This window comes from Salvelinus namaycush, chromosome 1, assembly GCF_016432855.1.
Source record: "Salvelinus namaycush isolate Seneca chromosome 1, SaNama_1.0, whole genome shotgun sequence".
Taxonomy (NCBI): Eukaryota; Metazoa; Chordata; class Actinopteri; order Salmoniformes; family Salmonidae; genus Salvelinus; species Salvelinus namaycush.
The window spans coordinates 50,926,622-50,950,222 of NC_052307.1; the positions used below are offsets into that span (position 1 = coordinate 50,926,622).

The 23,601-nt window shown below is 46.0% G+C and overlaps 1 protein-coding gene across 1 annotated transcript in view; it reads right to left on the reverse strand.

Annotated features, from left to right (window-relative positions):
- Positions 1-23,601, reverse strand: part of LOC120052048 (SH3 and multiple ankyrin repeat domains protein 2-like) — a 176,118-nt gene that overhangs the window by 59,675 nt on the left and 92,842 nt on the right. The window contains exons 14-15 of the mRNA XM_038998913.1: positions 22,345-22,427; positions 17,468-17,592 (exon numbers count right to left, since the gene is read on the reverse strand). Coding sequence (XP_038854841.1) covers positions 17,468-17,592; positions 22,345-22,427 — 208 coding nt within the window. The remainder of the gene's footprint in view (positions 1-17,467; positions 17,593-22,344; positions 22,428-23,601) is intronic.

The following is a 23,601-nucleotide window of genomic DNA, read 5'->3' on the forward strand; positions in this document are numbered from 1 at the left end:
TTTCACCTCTGGAACCATCATTGTTCATCCTTATCCTACTCATCCCTTTGTGGTAGAGGTGGATGCCTCGGACACCGGAGCAGGGGCGGTCCTTTCACAGCAGAATGAGGAGGACAAGAAACTGTACCTATGTGCCTTTCTCTTCAAGCGGTTCTTGCCAGAGGAACACAACTACGATGTAGGCAACCGGGAGCTCTTGGCAGTTAAGTGGGCCCTTGAGGGGTGGAGACACTGGTTGGAGGGGGCACCTCATCCTTTCGTGATCTGGACAGACCATAGGAACTTGGTCTCCATTCAAGAAGGGAAGAGTTGGATCGCTCGCCTGGGCTCTGTTTTTTAACAGGTTTGATTTCACACTAGCCTTTCGCCTGGGAACCAAGAATCAGAAAGCAGATGCCTTATCCCGCCAACACGATGTCTCTAACGAGGAGAGGGACTCCGAGCCCATCACCCTCAGGTCCCATATTGTGGCCCCTGTGATATGGAGTATTGAGACCAAGGTCCGACAAGCCCAGATCCGAGAACCTGACCCCGGCGGGGGACCCACTAACAGACTTTGCATTCCGCGATCAGCTCGTTCCTGAGTACTACAATGGGGACACTCCTCTAAATTAACTGGGCATCCAGGGGTTAATCGGACACTGGAGTTCCTGAGGCAGAAATTCTGGTGCCCAACATGACTGAGGATGTGAGATCCTTTGTTGCGGCCTGTTCCACCTGTGCCCAAAGCAAGTCCTCACGACAGTGACGGGCTGGGTTGCTCTAACCTCTGCCTATCCCTAGCTAGCCCTGGTCCCACCTGTCCGTGGACTTTATTACAGGGTTACCTCCATCCCAAGGGGTTACCACTATCCTGGCGGTCATTGATCAGTTCTCCAAGGCAGTCCATTTCATTGCCTTACCCAAGTTGCCCACAGAGAAGGAGACTGCTGATCTCATGGTTACCCGTGTCTTTTGACTACACGGACTTCCCCAGGACAGGTCTCGGATCGTGGGCCCCAGTTCGTTGCACGGTATTGGAAAGTCTTCTGCTCCCTGTTGGAGGCGTCAGTGAGTCTCTCCTCAGGATTCCTCCCACAGTCAAATGGGCAAACGGAGCGGGCAAACCAGGAGCTGGAAATGTTTGTCCGCTGTTTTGTCTCCACCCAGGCCAGCAACTGGAGCAAGTTCCTCGTCTGTGCGGAGTATGCTCACAACACACTGCCGAACTCTTCCACTGGACTGTCACCGTTCGAGTGTGAGTTCAGGTTCGCCCCCCCTGTTTCCTGAACAAGCGGCCGAAGTGGGGGTGCCATCAGCTGAGGCATTCATTCGACGATGACGCCGCACCTGGATCAGAGCGCGATCCTCTTTGCTCCGCTCCTCTGCCCGACACCAACACCAGGAAAACCGGCACCGAAGGCCTCTTCAGCTCCTCCGACCAGGTCAACGGGTGTGGCTGTCCACCTGTGATCTTCCCTTAAAGGTGGACTCGCAGAAGCTCGCTCCATGCTACATAGGACCATTCAAGATCCTGAGTTGCATCAACCCGGTCACCTATTGTCTCCAGCTTCCCAGATCTATGAGTGTCTATCCATTCTTCCATGTCTCCCGTCTCAAGCTGGTGAGGACCAGTCCCTTCTCTCCTCCCACACCTGCCCCCTCAACTTGTTGATGGTCGCCCGGCCGACACTGTTCAGCATCTGTTGGTCCGAGGCACCCTGCAGTGGTTCCACCTGTCACCAGAGGGCGGCAGAGACTGTCCTAGAGTCATTAACGACACTCAGGCGTGTCCAATTTACTAATTATGATTTCCCTGTTAAAATAGGTGTGTTTTCTGTTGTCCTTTGCAGAAGCTTGAATTGTTTACAGTGTGCATTTGTTTCCTGAGTGAGTTTGAGACTTAGCGTTTGTTGTTTTTTCAAGTGTACTGTGATCCTGCGGCTACCGTTTCTCAGTAAAGTATTATGTTTATCCTTAACCACTGATTCCTCGTCTGGTCTCTTCTCTGCACCTGGGTCCAACCTTACCACATCACAATCAGAGCTGGCTGCAGACAACGACCAGTTAGGGGGAAATCAGATTCTCAACATTTTTAAGCTATATTTATAATTATATAAAATATATGCAACGAATTTTCCACCAACAGGTTCCTGTGGCAATGCTTCACACAACCAATAAGCAAAGCATAACTGCATACTGATTAGCGACTTCGGGCACTTCAACATCATGGTTTGCGTAGAGTATGCCAATCTTGACAAACAGAAAATACATCCCTCCCTACCTTGTACCCATTATCGAAGGCTTGGCTTGACATTCTCCGAATGTCATTAAACTTTTTGGTGTTTTGGAACAGATGTCTCTTTCCATTCATCAAATGTTTGGATGCTGAAATTAGTGGAGTGGACAAACGTAGCCTACAGAAGACTTTTGAAGTAGCCTAATCAGATTAAAACATTGTGACTGGTTGTGTTTATTACAAACATAAAACTAAAAGGTAATAAATACATTTGCGAAACAATTCCAGGCGAAAGAACGACAGGACCTCCTCAGCCATTGCACCAGCTGTCGTCATCTGCAGTTCTATGGTAAGAAACATCATGGTTCCCGGGGCAAAAACCTTATGATATCCTGGAGCACAAGTACAGGACATTAAAGGGCTGCTTCTGACTATTCTATGACAGCTGCAGGGAGCTGACGCTGTCGTCGTTCATGTGGGGTCAAACGACATTAGGAGGGCTAGCTCGGAACTTCTGAAAATGTATTTTAAAGAGCTGATTCTAGCACTGAAAGATTCCAAAAAGCGGCCAATTATTTCAGGTCTGGTACCATTGTTGGGCCGCGGGTGTGAAAGATTCAGGCTACCGGCATTACACGCATGGCTAAAAGATTACAGTAGCTCTGTTGGAGTCACTTTTATAGATAACGTTGAAACCTTCTGGAAACAGAAGATGCTCTATAGGAATAATGGTCCATCTGAATTATCTGGCTCCTGGACTCTGTCCACGCATTTCAACTCTGTGTTAAGACAATGACTCATTAATGACCCAAGCCCAACTCAGTTAATCCCTACCATTGTGTCGCTGAGGTGTCATAATACTGCAGAAAATGTACATTATCCCAGGGGCATTGGCAGACACAATGAAAATAACCTAATTTATGTCCCTCTAACTTCCCTGAATGCCTCTGTTGATCCTACAGCTATTGTATGCAGTAATCATTTGCCTATGAACCAGAGTTATACTGTTAGCACTGAGGCGGTGTGTCCTAGTAGGAAGTCCACTGTGTGCAGCTGAGCCTACACTATCAACTCAAACATAAATAACATGAGCATGTTTACTTCTGCTAAGCTTCCTAGAATAAAAAAAAACAAACAATCAAGCATCCCAGAAAAGTGCTAAAAATAGCCCACATTAACATATGTAGCCTAAGAAACAATGTTCAAGAAATGTATATATGAACCATGAGGTTTTTCTTGAGTTGGCAGCTTGATGAAAGCCAAGCAATATTTAAATCACCCAGAAAATATACCTCTTTCTTTATATCACATACATTATCAAGCATTTCACACATGTTATCCAGATACTGACTGTAAGCACTTGGTGGTCTAAAGCAGCTTCTCACCAGAATGGGCTTGAGGTGAGGCAGATGACCCTGTAGTCCTATTACTTCAACAGTATTTATCATGAGATCCTCTCTAAGCTTTACAGGAATGTGGTTCTAAATATAAACAGCCACACCACCTTTAGCATTTCTGTATTTTCTGTAAATCTTATAACCATGTATTGCTACCACTGAATCATCAAATGTATTGTCTAAGTGAGTTTCAGAGATTGTCAGAATATGAATGTCATCTGTAACAAGCAAATTATTGATTTCATGAACCTTGTTTCTTAAGCTACATATAATAACGTGGGCTATTTTTAACACTTTTCAGGGATGCTTGATTGTTTTCATTGCTTTACTGGGAAACTTAGCAGAAGTAGACATGCTCATGTTATTTATGTTAGTGCATGGTGAGCTGCACACAGTGGACTTCCTACTAGAGCACACCGCCACAGGGCTAATAGTATAACTTTGGTTCATAGGCACATGATTACTGCATACAGTTAGGGGGACATGAATTAGTTGATCCCATCCTCAACATGATTTGGGTGGGTCTCAACCTTCTTATAAAATTAGCTTTGTTTCCAGAAGGTATCAAAATTGTCATTAAATGTTACAACCCCAGACCTGCAATAGTCTTGTAGCCATGGAGGGCTACAAGTGCCAGGTTTGTTGGTATCAAGCAGAGACTCAATCAGTTCTTTCAAATCCATCTTCAGCTGTTCTGAGCTGCCCTTCATAATGTAATTGAATCCCACATGAACTATGCTAGACTACATTTCCTGATGCTGGTTTAAAATGTTTGGGAGCAGCTTATTGATGTCATGTACTCGTGGTCTTGGATAGCACAAAGTTTTTGCTCCAGGGACTGAGACATTTCTCACCACTGATCTGCCCAATACAATGGCCGGAGAAGGGGATGGAGAAATCTGCCCATTCCTACACCTCACACAATTCGTTGAACCTTTCACAGGCCCCCGAGGAGCAGCATAGCATATGCCCGCTGCTCTCGGCGATAGGTCCAGACCTCCCACAGCAGGCAGTTCCCCGTCAGATCTTGAGAGAGGGAAAGGAGCCGAACTCCACGACGAAGCCACTGTTGGAGTAAGCGTAATTGGAGTCAGCACAGCCGTCGCAGACACAGGCAATCCCAGCGATGAAGGCGCAGGAAGATCAGGTACCAGTGCGGCGAAGCTATTCCTTATGTCAAACTCTCGCAGACACACCAGTCCACTTATCAGAATGCCGTTGCCTTCGGTTTACACGACTTGTGACATGGGACCAGCACTGACTGGAATAATTATCTTACTGTTCTCTGTCTACTCCACTACAAGATGGAGGAGGAAAAGCAGATGGAGACGACTTCCTCGGCAGGCACGTTCCAGGTAGCACAGGCCATTCGGATAGGCGGGGATACATCCATCAGACACGAGCGACGTCCAGCCACAGGAGTTGAGAACCAGAAAGTTCCAATTTACGTTTCCCCCATAAGTTCGCACAGAATTGAAACGTGCTTGCTAAGGATAGCCACCTTATTCCTGTAATCTTCCGCAAGCAAACAATTGCCGCATTTGAACTCCGTATTGTCAATATTGTCCTGGATAAGAGAGTAATAAACACAGCTTCTACAGCGCTGGAAACAGTTGTTAGGTATCCAGGCAAAACGGGCTCCATTGGAATCTAGCTAGCTAGTTGGCTAGTTGGTAGCAGGTGTTGACACAAACACTTATGAACAAAATAAAAATACATCTAATAAAACTTCGGAAACAACAGGCCGACACAACAGGTAAGAACGCAGGAGGTATCTGAGTTCGTGACTGGAGTTAAAAATGAAACTATTTTCATAAAAACAACAGACGTGGAATAATGTAAACTGTCATGGTCAAAACATGTTGATACAACATTAGCTAAGATGGGAAGAAGTCTGTCCATAATAAAGCGCTGCTCTGCCTTAGCAAACACGATCAACAAGGCAGGTCCTACAGGCCCTAGTTTTGTCGCACCTGGACTACTGTTTAGATGTGTGGTCAGGTGCCACAAAGAGGGACCTTGGAATATGTTAGGATTTATGTTTATGCACTATAGCCCGCTACCATATTGTTTGAAGATGAATATTGTTTTGTTACACACACACACAAACAATACAGATGTGTGTGTGTGTAGGTGTGTAAAGACTGATCAACATAGAGGGACAGGCTATACAAGCTGTGGTCAATCTGGAGAGGGGATGGGTGCATATCTCTAAGCCAACCAGGGGGGGTAGCGCACTGGACAATACCATATTAGGAACTGTTTGAGTGTAGAATCGACGGGAAGACACAAGACAGATCTAATCTACCCAACAACCAGATGCGGACAGAGGAGAGCACAAAGGGACTTGGACAAGTCCGAGTGCCAACATAGGCTGAGCAAAGTTTAAACCGCACTCAGCCTCTACTATGATAGGCCAACGGACGGGTTGGAACTAAAGCTGTCATAGTATAAAAACTGTTATTTGACCACATTCCACAGTTCTCTGTTCTACCCTGCGCGGAGATACAGTGAACCCGTATATACGAAAATTGCATTTACCATTTATCGCTTGAGTTTAATTAAAATACTTAAAATATATTCGGTGACTCTGAATCACATTTTGTCCTGATACCAGATTTGAACTGACGCAAATATCTTTCAAATATTACAATTGGCTCAGAACAGCACAGCACGGTTGGCCCTTAAATTGTACATGGAGAGCTAACATTAATCATATGCATGTAAATCTCTCATGGCTCAAAGTGGAGGAGAGATTGACTTCATCACTACTTGTTTTCGTAAGAAGTGTAGACATGCTAAATGCACCGAGCTGTCTGTTTAAACTAGTAGCACACAGCTTGGACACCCATGCATAACCCACAAGACGTGCCACCAGAGGTCTCTTCACAATCCCCTAGTCAAGAACAGACTATGGGAGGCTCACAGTACACTTAAAAATAAAGGAGAGCCGCAAACTCTAGGAGCTCAGATGCAAAAATGTTATTACTAACGTTTCGACAGCCAAGCTGTCTTCATCAGAGTATAAAGGCTATAAGGCTCACAGTACAACACAGAGCCATGACTACATGGAACTCTATTCCACATCAGGTAACTGATGCAAGCAGTAGAATCAGATCAACAAACAAAAAAATAATACACCTTATGGAACAGCGGGGACTGTGAAGAGAAACACACAGGTACAGAGATGCACATGCACACATTGTAATATTGTTGTATGGTGGTATTATACATTTTGTATTGCAGATACAGTGGCGTGCGAAAGTATTCACCCCCCTTGGCATTTTTCCTATTTTGTTGCCTTACAACCTGGAATTAAAATAGATTTTTTGGGGGGGGTTTGTTTCATTTGATTTACACAACATGCCTAGAGAGTCACTGTAGAGTCACCTTTTGCAGCAATTGCAGCTACAAGTCTTTTGGGGTATGTCTCTATAAACTTGGCACATCTAGCCACTGGGATTATTGCCCATTCTTCAAGGCAAAACTGCTCCAGCTGCTTCAAGTTGGATGGGTTCCGCTGGTGTACAGCAATCATTAAGTCATACCACAGATTCTCAATTGGATTGAGGTCTGGGCTTTGACTAGGCCATTCCAAGACATTTAAATGTTTCCCCTAAAACCACTCCAGTGTTGCTTTAGCAGTATGCTGAGGGTCATTGTCCTGCTGGAAGGTGAACCTCCGTCCCAGTCTCAAATCTCTGGAAGACTGAAACAGGTTTCCCTCAAGAATTTCCATGTATTTAGTGCCATCCACCATTCCTTCAATTCTGACCAGTTTCCCAGTCTCTGCCAATGAAAAACATCCCCACAGCATGATGCTGCCACCACCATGCTTTACTGTGGGGATGGTGTTCTCGGGTGATGAGAGGTGCTGGGTTTGTGCCAGATATAGCATTTTCCTTAATGGACAAAAAGCTTAATTTTAGTCTCATCTGACCAGAGTACCTTCTTCCATATGTTTGGGGAGTCTCCCACATGCCTTTTGGCGAACACCAAACGTGTTGCTTTTTTTATTCTTTAAACAATGGCTCTTTTTCTGGCCACTCTTCCGTAAAGCCCGGCTCTGTGGAATGTACGGCTTAAAGTTGTCCTATGGACTGATACTCCAATCTCCGCTGTGGAGTTTGCAGCTCCTTCAGGGTTATCTTTGGTCTCTTTGCTGCCTCTCTGATTAATTCCCTCATTGCCTGGTCCGTGAGTTTTGGTGGGCGGCCCTCTCTTGGCAGGTTTGTTGTGGTGCCATATTCTTTCCAGATTTTAATAATGGATTTAATGGGGCTCCGTGGGATGTTGAAAGTTTCGGATATTTTTTTATAACCCAACCCTGATCTGTACTTCTCCACAACTTTGTCCCTGACCTGTTTGGAGAGCTCCTTGGTCTTCATGGTGCTGCTTGCTTAGTGGTGTTGCAGACTCTGGGGCCTTTCAGAACAGGTGTATATATACTGAGATCATGGAACAGATCATGTGACACTTAGATTGCACACACGTGGACTGTATTTATGTGACTTCTGAAGGTAATTGGTTGCACCAAATCTTATTTAGGGACTTCATAGCAAAGGGGGTGAATATAAACTCAGCAAAAAAAGAAACGTCCCTTTTTCAGGACCCTGTCTTTCAAAGATAATTCATAAAAATCCAAATAACTTCACAGATCTTCATTGTAAAGGGTTTAAACATTGTTTCCCATGCTTGTTCAATGAACCATGAACAATTAATGAACATGCACCTGTGGAACAGTCGTTAAGACACTCAACAGCTTACAGACAGTAGGCAATTAAGGTCACATTTATGAAAACTTAGGACACTAAAGAGGCCTTTCTACTTACTCTGAAAAACACCAAAAGAAAAATGCCCAGGGTCCCTGCTCATCTGTGTGAACGTGCCTTAGGCATGCTGCAAGGAGGCATGAGGACCGCAGATGTGGCCAGGACAATAAATTACAATGTTCGTACTGTGAGACGTCTAAGACAGCGCTACAAGGAGACAGGACGGACAGCTGATCATCTTCGCAGTGGCAGACCACGTGTAACAACACCTGCACAGGATCGGTACATCCGGACATCACACCCGCGGGACAGGTACAGGATGGCAACAACAACTGCCGAGTTACACCAGGAATGCCCAATCCCTCCATCAGTGTTCAGACTGTCCGCAATAGGCTGAGAGAAGCTGGACTGATGGCTTGTAGGCCTATTGTAAGGCAGGTCCTCACCAGACATCACCGGCAAAAACGTCGCCTATGGGCACAAACCCACCGTTGCTGGACCAGACAGGACTGGCAAAAAGTGCTCTTCACTTCGCAGTTTTGTCTCATCGGGGGTGATGGTCAGATTTGCGTTTATTGTCGAAGGAATGAGCGTTACACCGAGGCCATTACTCTGGAGCGGGATCGATTTGGAGGTGGAGGGTCCGTCATGGTCTGGGGCGGTGTGTCACAGCATCATCGGACTGAGCTTGTTGTCATTGCAGGCAATCTTAGCGCTGTGCGTTACAGGGAAGACACCCTCCTACCTCATGTGGTACCCTTCCTCCAGGCTCATCCTAACATGACCCTCCAGCATGACAATGCCACCAGCCATACTGCTCGTTCTGTGCGTGATTTCCTGTAAGACAGGAATGTCAGTGTTCTGCCATAGCCAGCGAAGAGCCCGGATCTCAAACCCATTGAGACTTGTTGAATCGGAGGGTGAGGGCTAGGGCCATTCCCCCCAGAAATGTCCGGGAACTTGCAGGTGCCTTGGTGGAAGACAGCAAGAACTGGCAAATCTGGTGCAGTCCGTGAGGAGATGCACTGCAGTACTTAATGCAGCTGATGGCCACACCAGGTACTGACTGTTACTTTAGATTTTGACCCCCCTTTGTTTAGGGACACATTATTCAATTTCTGTTAGTCACATGTCTGTGGGACTTGTTCAGTGTATGTCTCAGTTGTTGAATCTTGTTATGTTCATACAAATATTTACACGTTAACTTTGCTGAAAATAAACGCAGTTGACAGTGAGAGGACGTTTCTTTTTTGCTGAGTTTATATGCACGCACCACTTTTCCTATTTAAAAATAAATAAATATTTAAACAAGTTCTTTTTTAAATTTCACTTCACCAATTTGGACTATTTTGTGCATGTCCATTACATGAAATCCAAATCCAAATCTATTTCAATTACAGGTTGTAATGCAACAAAATAGGAAAAACTCCAAGGAGGATGTATGTTGTGTTGCAATAATGTTATATGATGTACTGTCTTATCTTGTTTTATGTGTGATGTAAGTGCCTTAGTAGCTGCTGCCTTGGAAGCAGCAAATGGGGATCCCTAATAAATCAAAATTCAAATTGATAAAGTTGGTGTGAAGATGGGAAGAGGTACGTCTGTTATAAAAATAGGTCCTGCCTTTTTGACAGAAATCAACTGTACTAATTGTTCAGGCTCTGGTCTTGTCCCATCTTGATTACTGTCTGGTAATATAGTCAATTGCAGCAAAGAAAGACCTAGCAAAGCTGCAGCTGGCTCAAAAAAAAGCACACCATGCCCTTACCTGCACATACAGAAGCAACGTCAACAACTTGCATGCCAGTCTTTCCTGGTTAAGGGTTGATGAGGGATTAACTGCTTCTCTTCTAGTTTTTATGAGAAATATTACTGTGAGGAAATTTCCAGATTGTTTGCATAATTAAATAACATACAGCTCAGACATCCATATATACCCAACAGGAAATGCCACCAGGGGTCTTTTCACAGTCTCCAAACGAATTCACGGCAACGCACAGTATTATATACAGAGCCATGATACAATTATTCACGCAAACAGCAATATTCCCTCATTTCTTTTTATAAAACAACATCTCGTGGCACAATAGGGGCTGTGAAATTACACACAAACACTCTAACACACACAATCTACAGTACACACACGTTATTCTTTAGTTGTATTATTTGTATATCGTTGCATTTTAAATTTGTGTGACTGTTCTAGTCTGACAGTGTTTTGTTACTTGTCGTGTTTTATGTTTTTGTGTGGACCCCTTTTGCTTCAGCAAAAGCTAATGGGAATGTGAATAAACAAATAAACTCTCCCACCATGTGAAAATTACTGACATGGCAGATTAAGACAGGACAAAAATTACGGATGTGGTGTTTTGTGCTCGTGCATGTAATTCATTACCTGACCTTCCAAAGTCAAACTAATCCCGCCTGAATAGGGCTATAGTGCCTTCTTCTAGCATTCTAAATCTCAAACATAGTCTGCTGAACACTGCATATCCATAGCGCTAAGTGGATGCAGATTACAAGTTAACAGGTTGCAGCGCTAGTTATTACAGACCCTCTAGCTATCATCACAATACTGCTTGTCAGAGAGAAAATTGGCCACACACTCAGGCATAATTGGGTCAAGGGCAATGGTTGTAATCCCATCAATATCACTGAGCACAGACCTGGGGGCTGGTGGGAAACCATGGTTGACTGCTATAATAGCATGGAACTGAGCTAGCTAGCAACGAAGCATTTTTACAGTGCTAGAATATCACACAGCAATGTGTTTATTAGCAATGCGCTAAAATGACGAAAACTTAGCTTTACTGGTTTGTTGTAACTAACAGGGGAAAGAGATAGCGTTATCAGTCCACTGGTAGAATTATGGTTTGGTAAGAGACTTTGTATTTGTATCTGCTGTATTTGTGTAGCACTAGATTGACAGTAAAATGCTCAGAATATGCAGCAGTGGGGAAGAGATCTGACTGTCACGCACACACACACACACACACAAACAAACTCACACACCTGGGGGTTGAGGGGAGCAGCTGCCTTTGCATACATACAGTGGTCACACACAGCACTCTCCTGACCCGGGAAAGGGGAGTGTTATATAACAGTCTTCCTACCGATCTCGCTATCTCTAGTCAAACACACTCAGGCAGAGAGATACAGCAAGAACATCCGTGTACTGTACTGTACCATATTCATTGTCTTGGATGCCAGAGATCTCCTTGAACTGAGTGTGGAAGAGAGAGCGAGAAAGTGAGAGGGGGTAGCTTCTACATTTGAGAAATGACTATGTACTGTAGCAATCTGCTAACAGTCTTGATTTTTACATTTTACATTTAAGTCATTTAGCAGACGCTCTTATCCAGAGCGACTTACAAATTGGTGCATTCACCTTATGATATCCAGTGGAACAACCACTTTACAATAGTGCATCTAACTCTTTTAAGGGGGGGGAGGGGGGGGTTAGAAGGATTACTTTATCCTATCCTAGGTATTCCTTAAAGAGGTGGGGTTTCAGGTGTCTCCGGAAGGTGGTGATTGACTCCGCTGACCTGGCGTCGTGAGGGAGTTTGTTCCACCATTGGGGTGCCAGAGCAGCGAACAGTTTTGACTGGGCTGAGCGGGAACTGTACTTCCTCAGAGGTAGGGAGGCGAGCAGGCCAGAGGTGGATGAACGCAGTGCCCTTGTTTGGGTGTAGGGCCTGATCAGAGCCTGAAGGTACGGAGGTGCCGTTCCCCTCACAGCTCCGTAGGCAAGCACCATGGTCTTGTAGCGGATGCGAGCTTCAACTGGAAGCCAGTGGAGAGAGCGGAGGAGCGGGGTGACGTGAGAGAACTTGGGAAAGTTGAACACCAGACGGGCTGCGGCGTTCTGGATGAGTTGTAGGGGTTTAATGGCACAGGCAGGGATCTGGGCTAACCACCACAATCTTACTTAGCCCTGTCAGCCCCCCTGTAGATTACTAAGGTCCTCAAACTGCTGTGGCAGCCACTTACAGTACAGTATACCCAAAATACTTTACTTGTATTTTAGCGATTTCAGTAGTTACCACAACCACAAATTCATAAACCCTGCCTATTTTTACAATTTCTCTCCTTAAAACGTTATTTTACCACAGAGAGCATTTGCTTCTATTTGTTCTCCTCCGTTCCTGGCTGGCAAAGTACCAGGATGTTGTCTCTGGTTTTGAATCTGAATGCATCTGAGAAGTTGAATATTTTAAACTTTGATAAACTCGATTCACAGACATTGAATGCAATAGCTACCATATTGAAAATAAATATGTAAATATTGAATTTGAATAGTCAAGAAATAAAAAAAACTGAACGCAATATTCATTGAAATTAGTTTCAAATCATTAAATACAAGTTCAGTTTATGAATTCAAGGATTTAATTTGTGTATTACAAATAAAAAAATATAAAATTAAAATTCAATATAATACAACTTCTAAATTATGGAATTGAAATACAATTTCCGTTGGCACTGAAATCACTCCATACTTTGGGCCATACACTCCACTTAACATTAGTAAGCCACTGGTTCCTAAGCCGTAGTCTTTATAGACTGAATAGGCAAGAGACATTCAGCCTCTTGGAAGGAAATGGAAGTTCAATGAAAAATGTGTTTTTGGCATTAACTGCCAAATCATTTTGGGGATAAAAAGTGTATTTTGGTATATTGCGCATCCTGTTCAAGACCCTGGTAAAAGTTAGTGCACTATAAAGGTAATAGGGTTCCATTTTGGATGCAGTCCAGCCCATCAGCTAAGGGCACAGTCATTTGCCAAAAACTGCAGTGTCTGAGGAACAAGAGGTCAGACATAAACAGTGTTCTTAACAGCAAGGAGTCTCGCCATTAAAGACAGTTTAACAGAGGGGGAGGGTAGGAGAGGGTAGGAGAAGAGAGGGGAGGGGAGGAGATCCCTCATCTCCAAAAGCAGCTTGGTGAACTCGGCCCTGGTGATCTCTGTGTATTTCATGTCACCAGCAGCCTGCAGTAAAACTGCCACCTTTAACCTTTGACACTGACAGGATACGAAGTCACCCGAATCCCCTCGGGAATCATCGGGAACGAGCGACTCATTTTCTACAGTGCTTATCCAACAGGGCAGAGCTAGATTGTCACCTCAGGAACGACGACAGAGGCTTAACTCCAACAATTGCCTGTATTGTGGTGCTAGAGGGCATTACAAATCCGTCTGTCCAGTAAAAGACCAGACTCATCAGCTAGGTAAGAGTACCATGGTGGGTCATACTGTGAGTTTTCTAACTCACATTACTCATTCTCTCTTCCATGTTATCCTGCTTTGGGGTGACCGTTCTAAATCTCTCCGGGTGCTCATTGACTCTGGAGCTGATGAGAGTTTAATGGACGCTACTCTGGTTTCGGAGCTTGGTATCTCCACACAACCCCCCTCCATTCCTATGGCTCCAGAGCACTGGACGGACACACCATAGGCAGGGTCAGTACGGTGCCCATTAACCTGTGTGTGTCGGGCAATCACAGTGAGTCCATACAGCTTCTTCTCATTGAATCTCCCAATGTTCCTGTTGTTTTGGGATTTTCATGGCTCCAGAGACACAACCCCGTTATTGACTGGACCACTGGTTCTATCCTGGGTTGGAGCCCGTTCTGCCACTCACATTGCCTGAAGGCGGCTCAGCCTGTCCTGGGATGTCCTCCTGCGGGCTCTGGTAAAACCTCGGATTTCTCCGCTGTTCTCACGGAATCCCAGGACCTCCTGGAGGTGTTCAGCAAGGCTCGCGCCACCTCCCTCCCTCCGCATCGTCCCTACAATTGCACTATTAATCTCCTCCCGAGCACAACACTGCCTCGTGGGCGGCTATATTCCCTGTCTGGCCCTGAGACCAAGGCCATGGAGGAGTACATTGAGGACTCTCTGGCTGCTGGGAGCATTCGTCCATCTGCCTCCCCTTCCGGCGCAGGGTTCTTCTTTGTGGAAAAAAAGGACAAAACCCTGCGTCCATGTATCGACTACCGGGGCCTCAATGACATCACAGTGAAGAATCGTTACCCTCTACCAGTCCTCTCCTCGGCTTTCGAACGTCTGCAGGGGGCAACCATCTTTTCCAAGTTGGACCTTCGGAATGCCTACCACCTAGTTCGAATACACGAAGGAGACGAGTGGAAGACGGCCTTCAACACAGCTAGTGGACACTATGAGTACCTGGTCATGCCGTTTGGACTCACCAACACTCCCGCAGTGTTCCAGGCCCTGGTCAACAATGTGCTCAGTGACATGTTGAATAGATTTGTGTTTGTCTACCTCAACGACATGCTCGTTTTCTCCCGTCCTGCTCAAGAACATGTCCTCCATGTCTGACAAGTCCTTCAGCGCCTCCTAGAGAACCAGTTGTTCATGAAAGCTGAGAAGTGTGAATTCCACTGCTCCACTATCTCCTTTCTGGGATATGTCATTGCTGAAGGGAGTGTTCAGATGGATCCTGAAAATGTGAGAGTGGGGAAGGATTGGGGGAAGGGGGGGGGGGGGGCAACCGAATGTTTGTCCCTGATTCGGCCCGAGCTTAGGTCCTGGAATGGGCTCATTCCTCCAAGCTCACCTGCCATCCCGGCTCCTGTCGAACCCTGGCCTTCCTCTGACAACGCTTCTGGTGGCCCACTATGGTTTCTGACGTCTCAGCCTTCGTCACCACATGCACGCTGTGTGCTCAGAATAAGACTGCGGCAGGCTCCGGCTGGCCTCCTTCAGCACACTCCCTGTTCCTCATCGCCCCTGGTCCCATATGTCCCTGGATGTTGTCACTGGGCTTCCTCCGTCTGATGGCAACACCACTATCCTGACAGTAGTGGATAGTTTCTCTAAAGTCGCCCATTTCATCTCTCTCCCCAAGTTACCTTCAGCCAAGGAGACGGCCCAGCTCATGGTGCAGCACGTCTTCTGAATCCATGGACTCCTTGTTGACATTGTCTCTGATCCTGGTCCTCAATTCTCATCCAGATTCTGGAAGGCGTTCTGCACCCTCATTGGGTCGTCGGCCAGCCTGTCCTCCAGGTTTCATCCCCAGTCCAACGGCCAGGCGGAGCAAGCCAATCAAAACCTGGAGACTGCGCTTAGGTGCCTTGTCTCAACCAACCCCACCACCTGGAGCCGGCAACTTGTGTGGGTGGAGTACGCCCGGAACACTTTTCCCTGCCCGGCCACTGGGCTTTTGCCCTTCGAGTGTTCCATGGGATATCAGCCACCGCTCTTCCCAGAGCAAGAAGAAGAGGTCAACATACCCTCGGTCCAGATGTTCATCCGCCACTGTCGGCGTACCTGGGAGAGAGCTCGGTCTGCTCTTCTCAAGGCCACCTCCAGGTATCGTCGACAAGCGGACTGCCACCAGACTCCGGCTCCCAACTATCATCTCGGGCAGAGGGTATGGATGTCTACGCGGGACCTGCCCCTCCGGGTGGAGTCCCGTAAACTTTCCCCCCGTTTTATTGGTCCTTTCCCCATCTCTAAAGTCCTTAGTCCCACTGCTGTTCGTCTTCTGTTGCCCCATACCCTTCGTATACACAATCACTTTTCATGTGTCCAGGATTAAGCCTTGTCTCACTGTCCTTTGTCTCCTATTTCCAGGCCCACCCCACCTGCCGTCTCATCGACGGCCATCCGGCGTACACGGTGAGACGCCTCCTGAGGGTTCAACCTCGGGACAGGGGTTTCCAGTACCTGGTTGACTGGGAGGGTTATGGCCCGGAGGAGAGGTGCTGGGTCCCTGCTAAGGACATCCTGGACCTGGCCCTCATCGCCGACTTTCACCGCCGGCACCCTGGTCAACCAGGTATAAAAAATTATAATAATAAAAAAATCACCATGTCATTGGATGTAGGTTAAAAAAATATGAAATGCCCTAACATTGATGACTTTTTGCAAATCTAATCAGTTTTCCACGTTGTCACAACATCCTCACATTGATTTTTTTGAAATGATGTGGAAATAACGTTGATTCAAGCAGTTTTTGCCCAGTGGGTAGTCTGTGTTTTAAGATGCTGTAATAGAGAGATGAGGGGAAAAAGAGGGGGCAGTATGTGTAACAGCTCATGAGAGAGGAGTGAGGGAGAGAGAGGAGAGAAAGCTAGAGATGCAGGCAGAGAGCGAGGGATAGTTGCAGATAGATGCAGTTTTCTCTCATCATTTGCTGCTCCATTTAGCAAGAGCCAAGACAAACCCCAACCACAGCACTGCACTGACTACAGTTGCACTGTTTGCACTTGTTACACACGCATACAGTATGCACGCAGCCCAACAGGGATTCACAACCATGTTCATAACAATTATCAAACAGCACCATTATAACCACTATCCCACAAAAACAGAACCCAAAAACAGAACCCAAAAAGTACCCACAAAAATAGTACTTCGGGTCTCAGGAATGTTATTGTGTGATGCTAGCCTAAGCTGGCTATCACTACCTGGATGTAGCTTTTCCCACTACATCTTTGGCTGTGACCCACCTAATGCCTTTCACCACAAATAAACAAACCAATGCTACTGGACACAATCACATCTTCATCTGCCACCAGACATGGAACTACCCTTGACTTAGTGGTGGATCCTGACCCAGAGTTTGGGAATCACTGGTCTGATCCAAAAGCACTCCAAAACTCAAAGAATTGAGCAGAAACAGGACGGGTGGTAACTACCTGGTATCAAAAGCTGCAAAGTTTGGCTTGTTGTAATTAATCCTAAAGAAACAACATTTAATTATAACATTATTATTGCATAATTATCATACCATTGTGTGCTTTCTAAGTAAATGCCAGGTAAATAGCGGCCTGTAAAATAAAGAGGTACCTAAGATCAAGTTGAACCAAAGATCAAGTGCCAACAGATATCACCAATCAGCTCTCACTCATCCCAAAAAGGATCTCTACAACTAATCTCATTGCTTCTAGCAGCAGGAAGAAAGAACTCTGTTTGGGACAGGAAGTGAAGAGTAGTATGATACACACACACACACACACACAATATCACACAGACACAAAATGCACCCCCTCTCACATAAAAGCGCATACATGAACACACATGCATGCACGCGCACACACACACCTACCTCGATGAGGAAGTCCCCGGTCCTAAGCCCCGCCTGCCAGGCCACTCCTCCCTCGTCCACCGACTCCAGGTATTGGAGAGCTGGGAAGGCAGGGGTGGGAGTAAACTCCTCGATGGGCGTGTCCGCTATGGGAGAGAAAGCGAGAGAGAGAAGGTAAGTGGGTCACCTTATCCTGGACACCACTCCCCTCCTCAACCCTGAGCCTATGGAGATCTAGCCCCATTCCAGATCTGTACACACACACACACACAACACACACACACACACACACACAGCTTTATTTACATGACATTTTTAGGATGGATGGGAAGAAAAAAAATGGGGTTTAGCATTGGCTTTGTGGTCGGCAGACAAACATACAAACAAACATCTGAGTGTTCACCAGAGACAAGCAGAGAGAATCCATTCATCACCAATAAACCCACAAAGGTCATTGCCAATTCAATAAGGTGGAAGGCTGCAGACACTGTGCTGTCATCAACACAGCCAGATTAGATTACTGCTGTCCTAATGTCTATGCATGGCAGTGTGTGTGTGTGTGTGTGTGTGTGTGTGTGTGTGTGTGTGTGTGTGTGTGTCTAGACACAAGGTTTGCCCTGGTGGTAGGGGCAGTAAGATCTCTTTCTCCCATCTCCTATAATCCTGTCTATTTTCTCTCCCTATCTCCTTATCATCACCCTTTCCCCCTGTCACCCTCTCTCTCTTTCCCCTCTCCCATCTCTTCTCCTATCCTCTCTTCCACCTTCCACTGGCCAGTGATATTCACACGATGTCCTCGTGGCAGCCAGAAACCAATGGTGACAAGTGACATTTCTGATAAATCACCCTCTTACTGTACGAGAGATGCTAGGCACTGTGTGTGTGTGCGTGGGAGCGTGTAAGCGCAAGCATTCATTTGTGATTTGATGTGAGAGTGGGTGCATTGTGTGTCTGTTTTTGTGTGATTTTGTGTGTTTCCGTTGTGTGTGTGTGTGTGTGTGAGCATCAGTGTGTGTGTGTGAAGTGCACAGTGCCAGAGGATAAAGAGGGCTGGCTCAGTTCCCTTGGGTGATGGCAGTGTCAGAACAACACTAGTACATTTGGCTTGTTGTTTTTTTATGCTAAATTACTCTCCTCTCTCTCTCTTCCTCCCTCTGTCACTTTCTTCCTCTATCCATTTCTCTAAAAAAGAAAATGCACCTCTCGACAGTGCAGACCAATGAGAATATGCCACCTCGCAGCATTTGACAGTGTGGATTATGACATGGCTGTAATCGTCATAGAAACCAAAATAGCCGCTCGGCGGGCTATTTTTAGACAGCATCACATGAGGGGTGGAACATCAAATGATGTGTGGACAATCGCACTAATGTCCTGACAACATGTCCTAAACGCAGGCTGATATTGATGTGTGTGTGTGTGTATGTGCATTTGCAAGTATGTGCTCTAGATTAGAGGTCTTCACAGATCCACCTGTAGCCGAACACCCGAGATCCAGAATTCTAAATAATGTCAAGGGTCTGGTAGGATCTGATACGATTGTCACGGGTCTCAGGGTATGTGTAATTTTGACAGACTTGTCAGGATGGACCCATATAGATCTGAATGTGACTGCTGCAGTAGAGAGAGGAATTTTGTATAATTCTTCCTTCTGCTCTTTGATTTTCACCAGAGTGGCGCATGTGGCAATTGTCGGCCAATCATAAGTCATCAACGCGGCAATAGGCTACAGTCATAGAGCCTCCATGTGGGCCATAAGTTATGAGATATTAATCAATGGAAGATGCAATTAAAGTGATGGAATTAAAAGTTAGGCTACTACTTTATATTCTGAATGGAGTTGTTGTTGTTGTTGTTGTTTGTAACTGTGTAAAATGAGAAAGTGCTCGCAGCCTCAATTAGCCTAGCTAGCTGGCAAGCTTAACTACATTCACCCGGTTTAATGCAGTCAAGACAGCTACTCAGAATCATATTGGATGATAAATAACTTAGCTATGGCAGCTATTAGTTTACTACAGCGCGTCGGCTTAGTTGGTTGCTGTCTCTCCCTCCCTCCTCCCTGTTCCCGTGTCACTCACTCACACTCAAAGTAGCCTACACACACAGAACGGCACCTGCTAGAGCGTCACCTCTCTCTACCCCCTCTTCCTTGCGCTTTAAATCAAATCACATTTTATTGGTCACATACACGTTTAGCAGATGTTATTGCGGGTGAGGCGAAATGCTTGTTAAAAAAAAGCTCTGGTTAAAAAAGGAGTTTAAAATGGACTTTTCTGCTGCTTCTCTCCCTCGGATCTGTCCGGGTCTGGATCTGACCAGATCTATAAGGAACGGGTCTAGTTGTTCGGAACAGGTCTCTATATTTAAAACATGTATTTATGAAGATGGGAAAGCCCCAGGTCCATTTCGGAACATGAAGGGCTCTGTTCTAGAGAGGTGGACAGAAGTGCTGTTAGTCTTTGTGTGTGTGTGTGTGTGTGTGTGTGTGTGTGTGTGTGTGTGTGTGTGTGTGTGTGTGTGTGTGTGTGTGTGTGTGTGTGTGTGTGTGTGTGTGTCTAGACACAAGGTTTGCCCTGGTGGTAGGGGCAGTAAGATCTCTTTCTCCCATCTCCTATAATCCTGTCTATTTTCTCTCCCTATCTCCTTATCATCACCCTTTCCCCCTGTCACCCTCTCTCTCTTTCCCCTCTCCCATCTCTTCTCCTATCCTCTCTTCCACCTTCCACTGGCCAGTGATATTCACACGATGTCCTCGTGGCAGCCAGAAACCAATGGTGACAAGTGACATTTCTGATAAATCACCCTCTTACTGTACGAGAGATGCTAGGCACTGTGTGTGTGTGCGTGGGAGCGTGTAAGCGCAAGCATTCATTTGTGATTTGATGTGAGAGTGGGTGCATTGTGTGTCTGTTTTTGTGTGATTTTGTGTGTTTCCGTTGTGTGTGTGTGTGTGTGTGAGCATCAGTGTGTGTGTGTGAAGTGCACAGTGCCAGAGGATAAAGAGGGCTGGCTCAGTTCCCTTGGGTGATGGCAGTGTCAGAACAACACTAGTACATTTGGCTTGTTGTTTTTTTATGCTAAATTACTCTCCTCTCTCTCTCTTCCTCCCTCTGTCACTTTCTTCCTCTATCCATGTCTCTAAAAAAGAAAATGCACCTCTCGACAGTGCAGACCAATGAGAATATGCCACCTCGCAGCATTTGACAGTGTGGATTATGACATGGCTGTAATCGTCATAGAAACCAAAATAGCCGCTCGGCGGGCTATTTTTAGACAGCATCACATGAGGGGTGGAACATCAAATGATGTGTGGACAATCGCACTAATGTCCTGACAACATGTCCTAAACGCAGGCTGATATTGATGTGTGTGTGTGTGTATGTGCATTTGCAAGTATGTGCTCTAGATTAGAGGTCTTCACAGATCCACCTGTAGCCGAACACCCGAGATCCAGAATTCTAAATAATGTCAAGGGTCTGGTAGGATCTGATACGATTGTCACGGGTCTCAGGGTATGTGTAATTTTGACAGACTTGTCAGGATGGACCCATATAGATCTGAATGTGACTGCTGCAGTAGAGAGAGGAATTTTGTATAATTCTTCCTTCTGCTCTTTGATTTTCACCAGAGTGGCGCATGTGGCAATTGTCGGCCAATCATAAGTCATCAACGCGGCAATAGGCTACAGTCATAGAGCCTCCATGTGGGCCATAAGTTATGAGATATTAATCAATGGAAGATGCAATTAAAGTGATGGAATTAAAAGTTAGGCTACTACTTTATATTCTGAATGGAGTTGTTGTTGTTGTTGTTGTTTGTAACTGTGTAAAATGAGAAAGTGCTCGCAGCCTCAATTAGCCTAGCTAGCTGGCAAGCTTAACTACATTCACCCGGTTTAATGCAGTCAAGACAGCTACTCAGAATCATATTGGATGATAAATAACTTAGCTATGGCAGCTATTAGTTTACTACAGCGCGTCGGCTTAGTTGGTTGCTGTCTCTCCCTCCCTCCTCCCTGTTCCCGTGTCACTCACTCACACTCAAAGTAGCCTACACACACAGAACGGCACCTGCTAGAGCGTCACCTCTCTCTACCCCCTCTTCCTTGCGCTTTAAATCAAATCACATTTTATTGGTCACATACACGTTTAGCAGATGTTATTGCGGGTGAGGCGAAATGCTTGTTAAAAAAAAGCTCTGGTTAAAAAAGGAGTTTAAAATGGACTTTTCTGCTGCTTCTCTCCCTCGGATCTGTCCGGGTCTGGATCTGACCAGATCTATAAGGAACGGGTCTAGTTGTTCGGAACAGGTCTCTATATTTAAAACATGTATTTATGAAGATGGGAAAGCCCCAGGTCCATTTCGGAACATGAAGGGCTCTGTTCTAGAGAGGTGGACAGAAGTGCTGTTAGTCTTTGTGTGTGTGTGTGTGTGTGTGTGTGTGTGTGTGTGTGTGTGTGTGTGTGTGTGTGTGTGTGTGTGTGTGTGTGTGTGTGTGGTGCCTGGCTGGCTAGACATTGATGTTGACAGACAGACAGACAGACAGACAGACAGACAGACAGACAGACAGACAGACAGACAGACAGACAGACAGACAGACAGACAGTTGTTTACATTATACAGTAGGCTATAGGTGACCGCCATACAGAGTGGAGGGGTTCCTGTGGTTACATCAGGTGGGCAAAACCATTTTAATCTCATTAACGTTTTATCATATAGATACATAGATCAAATACATAGGCTGTTATTATCTTGTTTAATGTGCAGTGCATACATATACAGTGACCATGAGAAAGGTATAAGGAGAAGGTGGGAGACACATTTACATTACATTTAAGTCATTTAGCAGACGCTCTTATCCAGAGCGACTTACAAATTGGACCAGGGTAGCCTCTTACCTTTGGCCCCTCGCAGCACGAAGCCGAAGCCTTCATTCTCCTTCTTGGTCAAGACCACCGTCTTCTCGTCGACCACGCAGTCGCTGTGGAGAAAATGCCGCGCAAAGCGCCCGTTATTACAGCCCATCATCCGCATCATGGCCACAGCCGCCCGCACCGAGTGCAGGTTCATCCCGGTAAGCTACTCTGGGCAGCCCCCGATGGAGGGGCTCCTTGCCTCGGCCCCTTTTAGCTCAAATGAAGTGCACGACAACGCTGGCAGTGGCAGTCCGGCGCCCGCATCTCCAGAAAAGCCGCCGCCGCTCCTCTCCTATCCTCTGCCGCCGAAAACCACTCGGGAGAGCGACACGCGGAGGCCAGAGCTGGCGACTAAATCGAAGCGTGACGTCGGATAGAAGCAGCATTACCGACTAAATAAATGATGCGCCAAGCGTGGCTTGGCGCGGAGGAGGGGGAGAGAAACGGAACGGAGGGTGGAAGGCAGTTAAAATAGTCCTAGGCGAGGAGTGCGCGTAACGGATGAGAGAAAAGAGAGAGAGTGACCAGCATGGCAGTGCGCGGGCACGACGACAGGAGGCCATGCGTGAGTGTTGACCCTTTCACTGGAGTCGAGAGGTGGGTGTCCTCTCACTCAGTGGTGTGGGGTGGCGGTGGATGACACAGAGAGGGACGCAGCCCGCATGCGCTTGCATGACATTTTTCATTATGTAATCCAAGGCGACAGATGCGCCCAAGAAACGTGATGAGCGAAACAGACAGGGAGATAAAGATATTCAGGTAATTATGTTTCTTTCATTTTGAATGATGTGGTTTAAAATAACGGATGGGGCATTGACATAGTTTTTATAAAATAGATTTTTGTTGGATCCTCTTTCCTCAGCCTGACTCCAAATGAGATTGGGAACAAAGGTGATAACTCCAACCTGTGCACTCATACTCCAAAACCAGAATGCCACCACGTCAGTCACAGCCACATACAATCAGGCTATTCAATTCTCAGACTCTATAACTTCCAGAAAAAAAACAAAATCTACCAGCAGCAATGACGTGGTCCAAGCAATACAGCCCCATCACCACCACAGTAGGGCTACCAGGCTACCAGCAGTACTGCTATATACCCTTTACCTGCCACATCTGCTGCTGGAACCGTTCAGTCTATCTAAATACTATATATAAGGATAGCATGAGGGAGATTGTGAGATAAGTGTCTAGTGCCAAATGAAAATTCAATATGTGCTTTTCATTCCCCCCTAATCC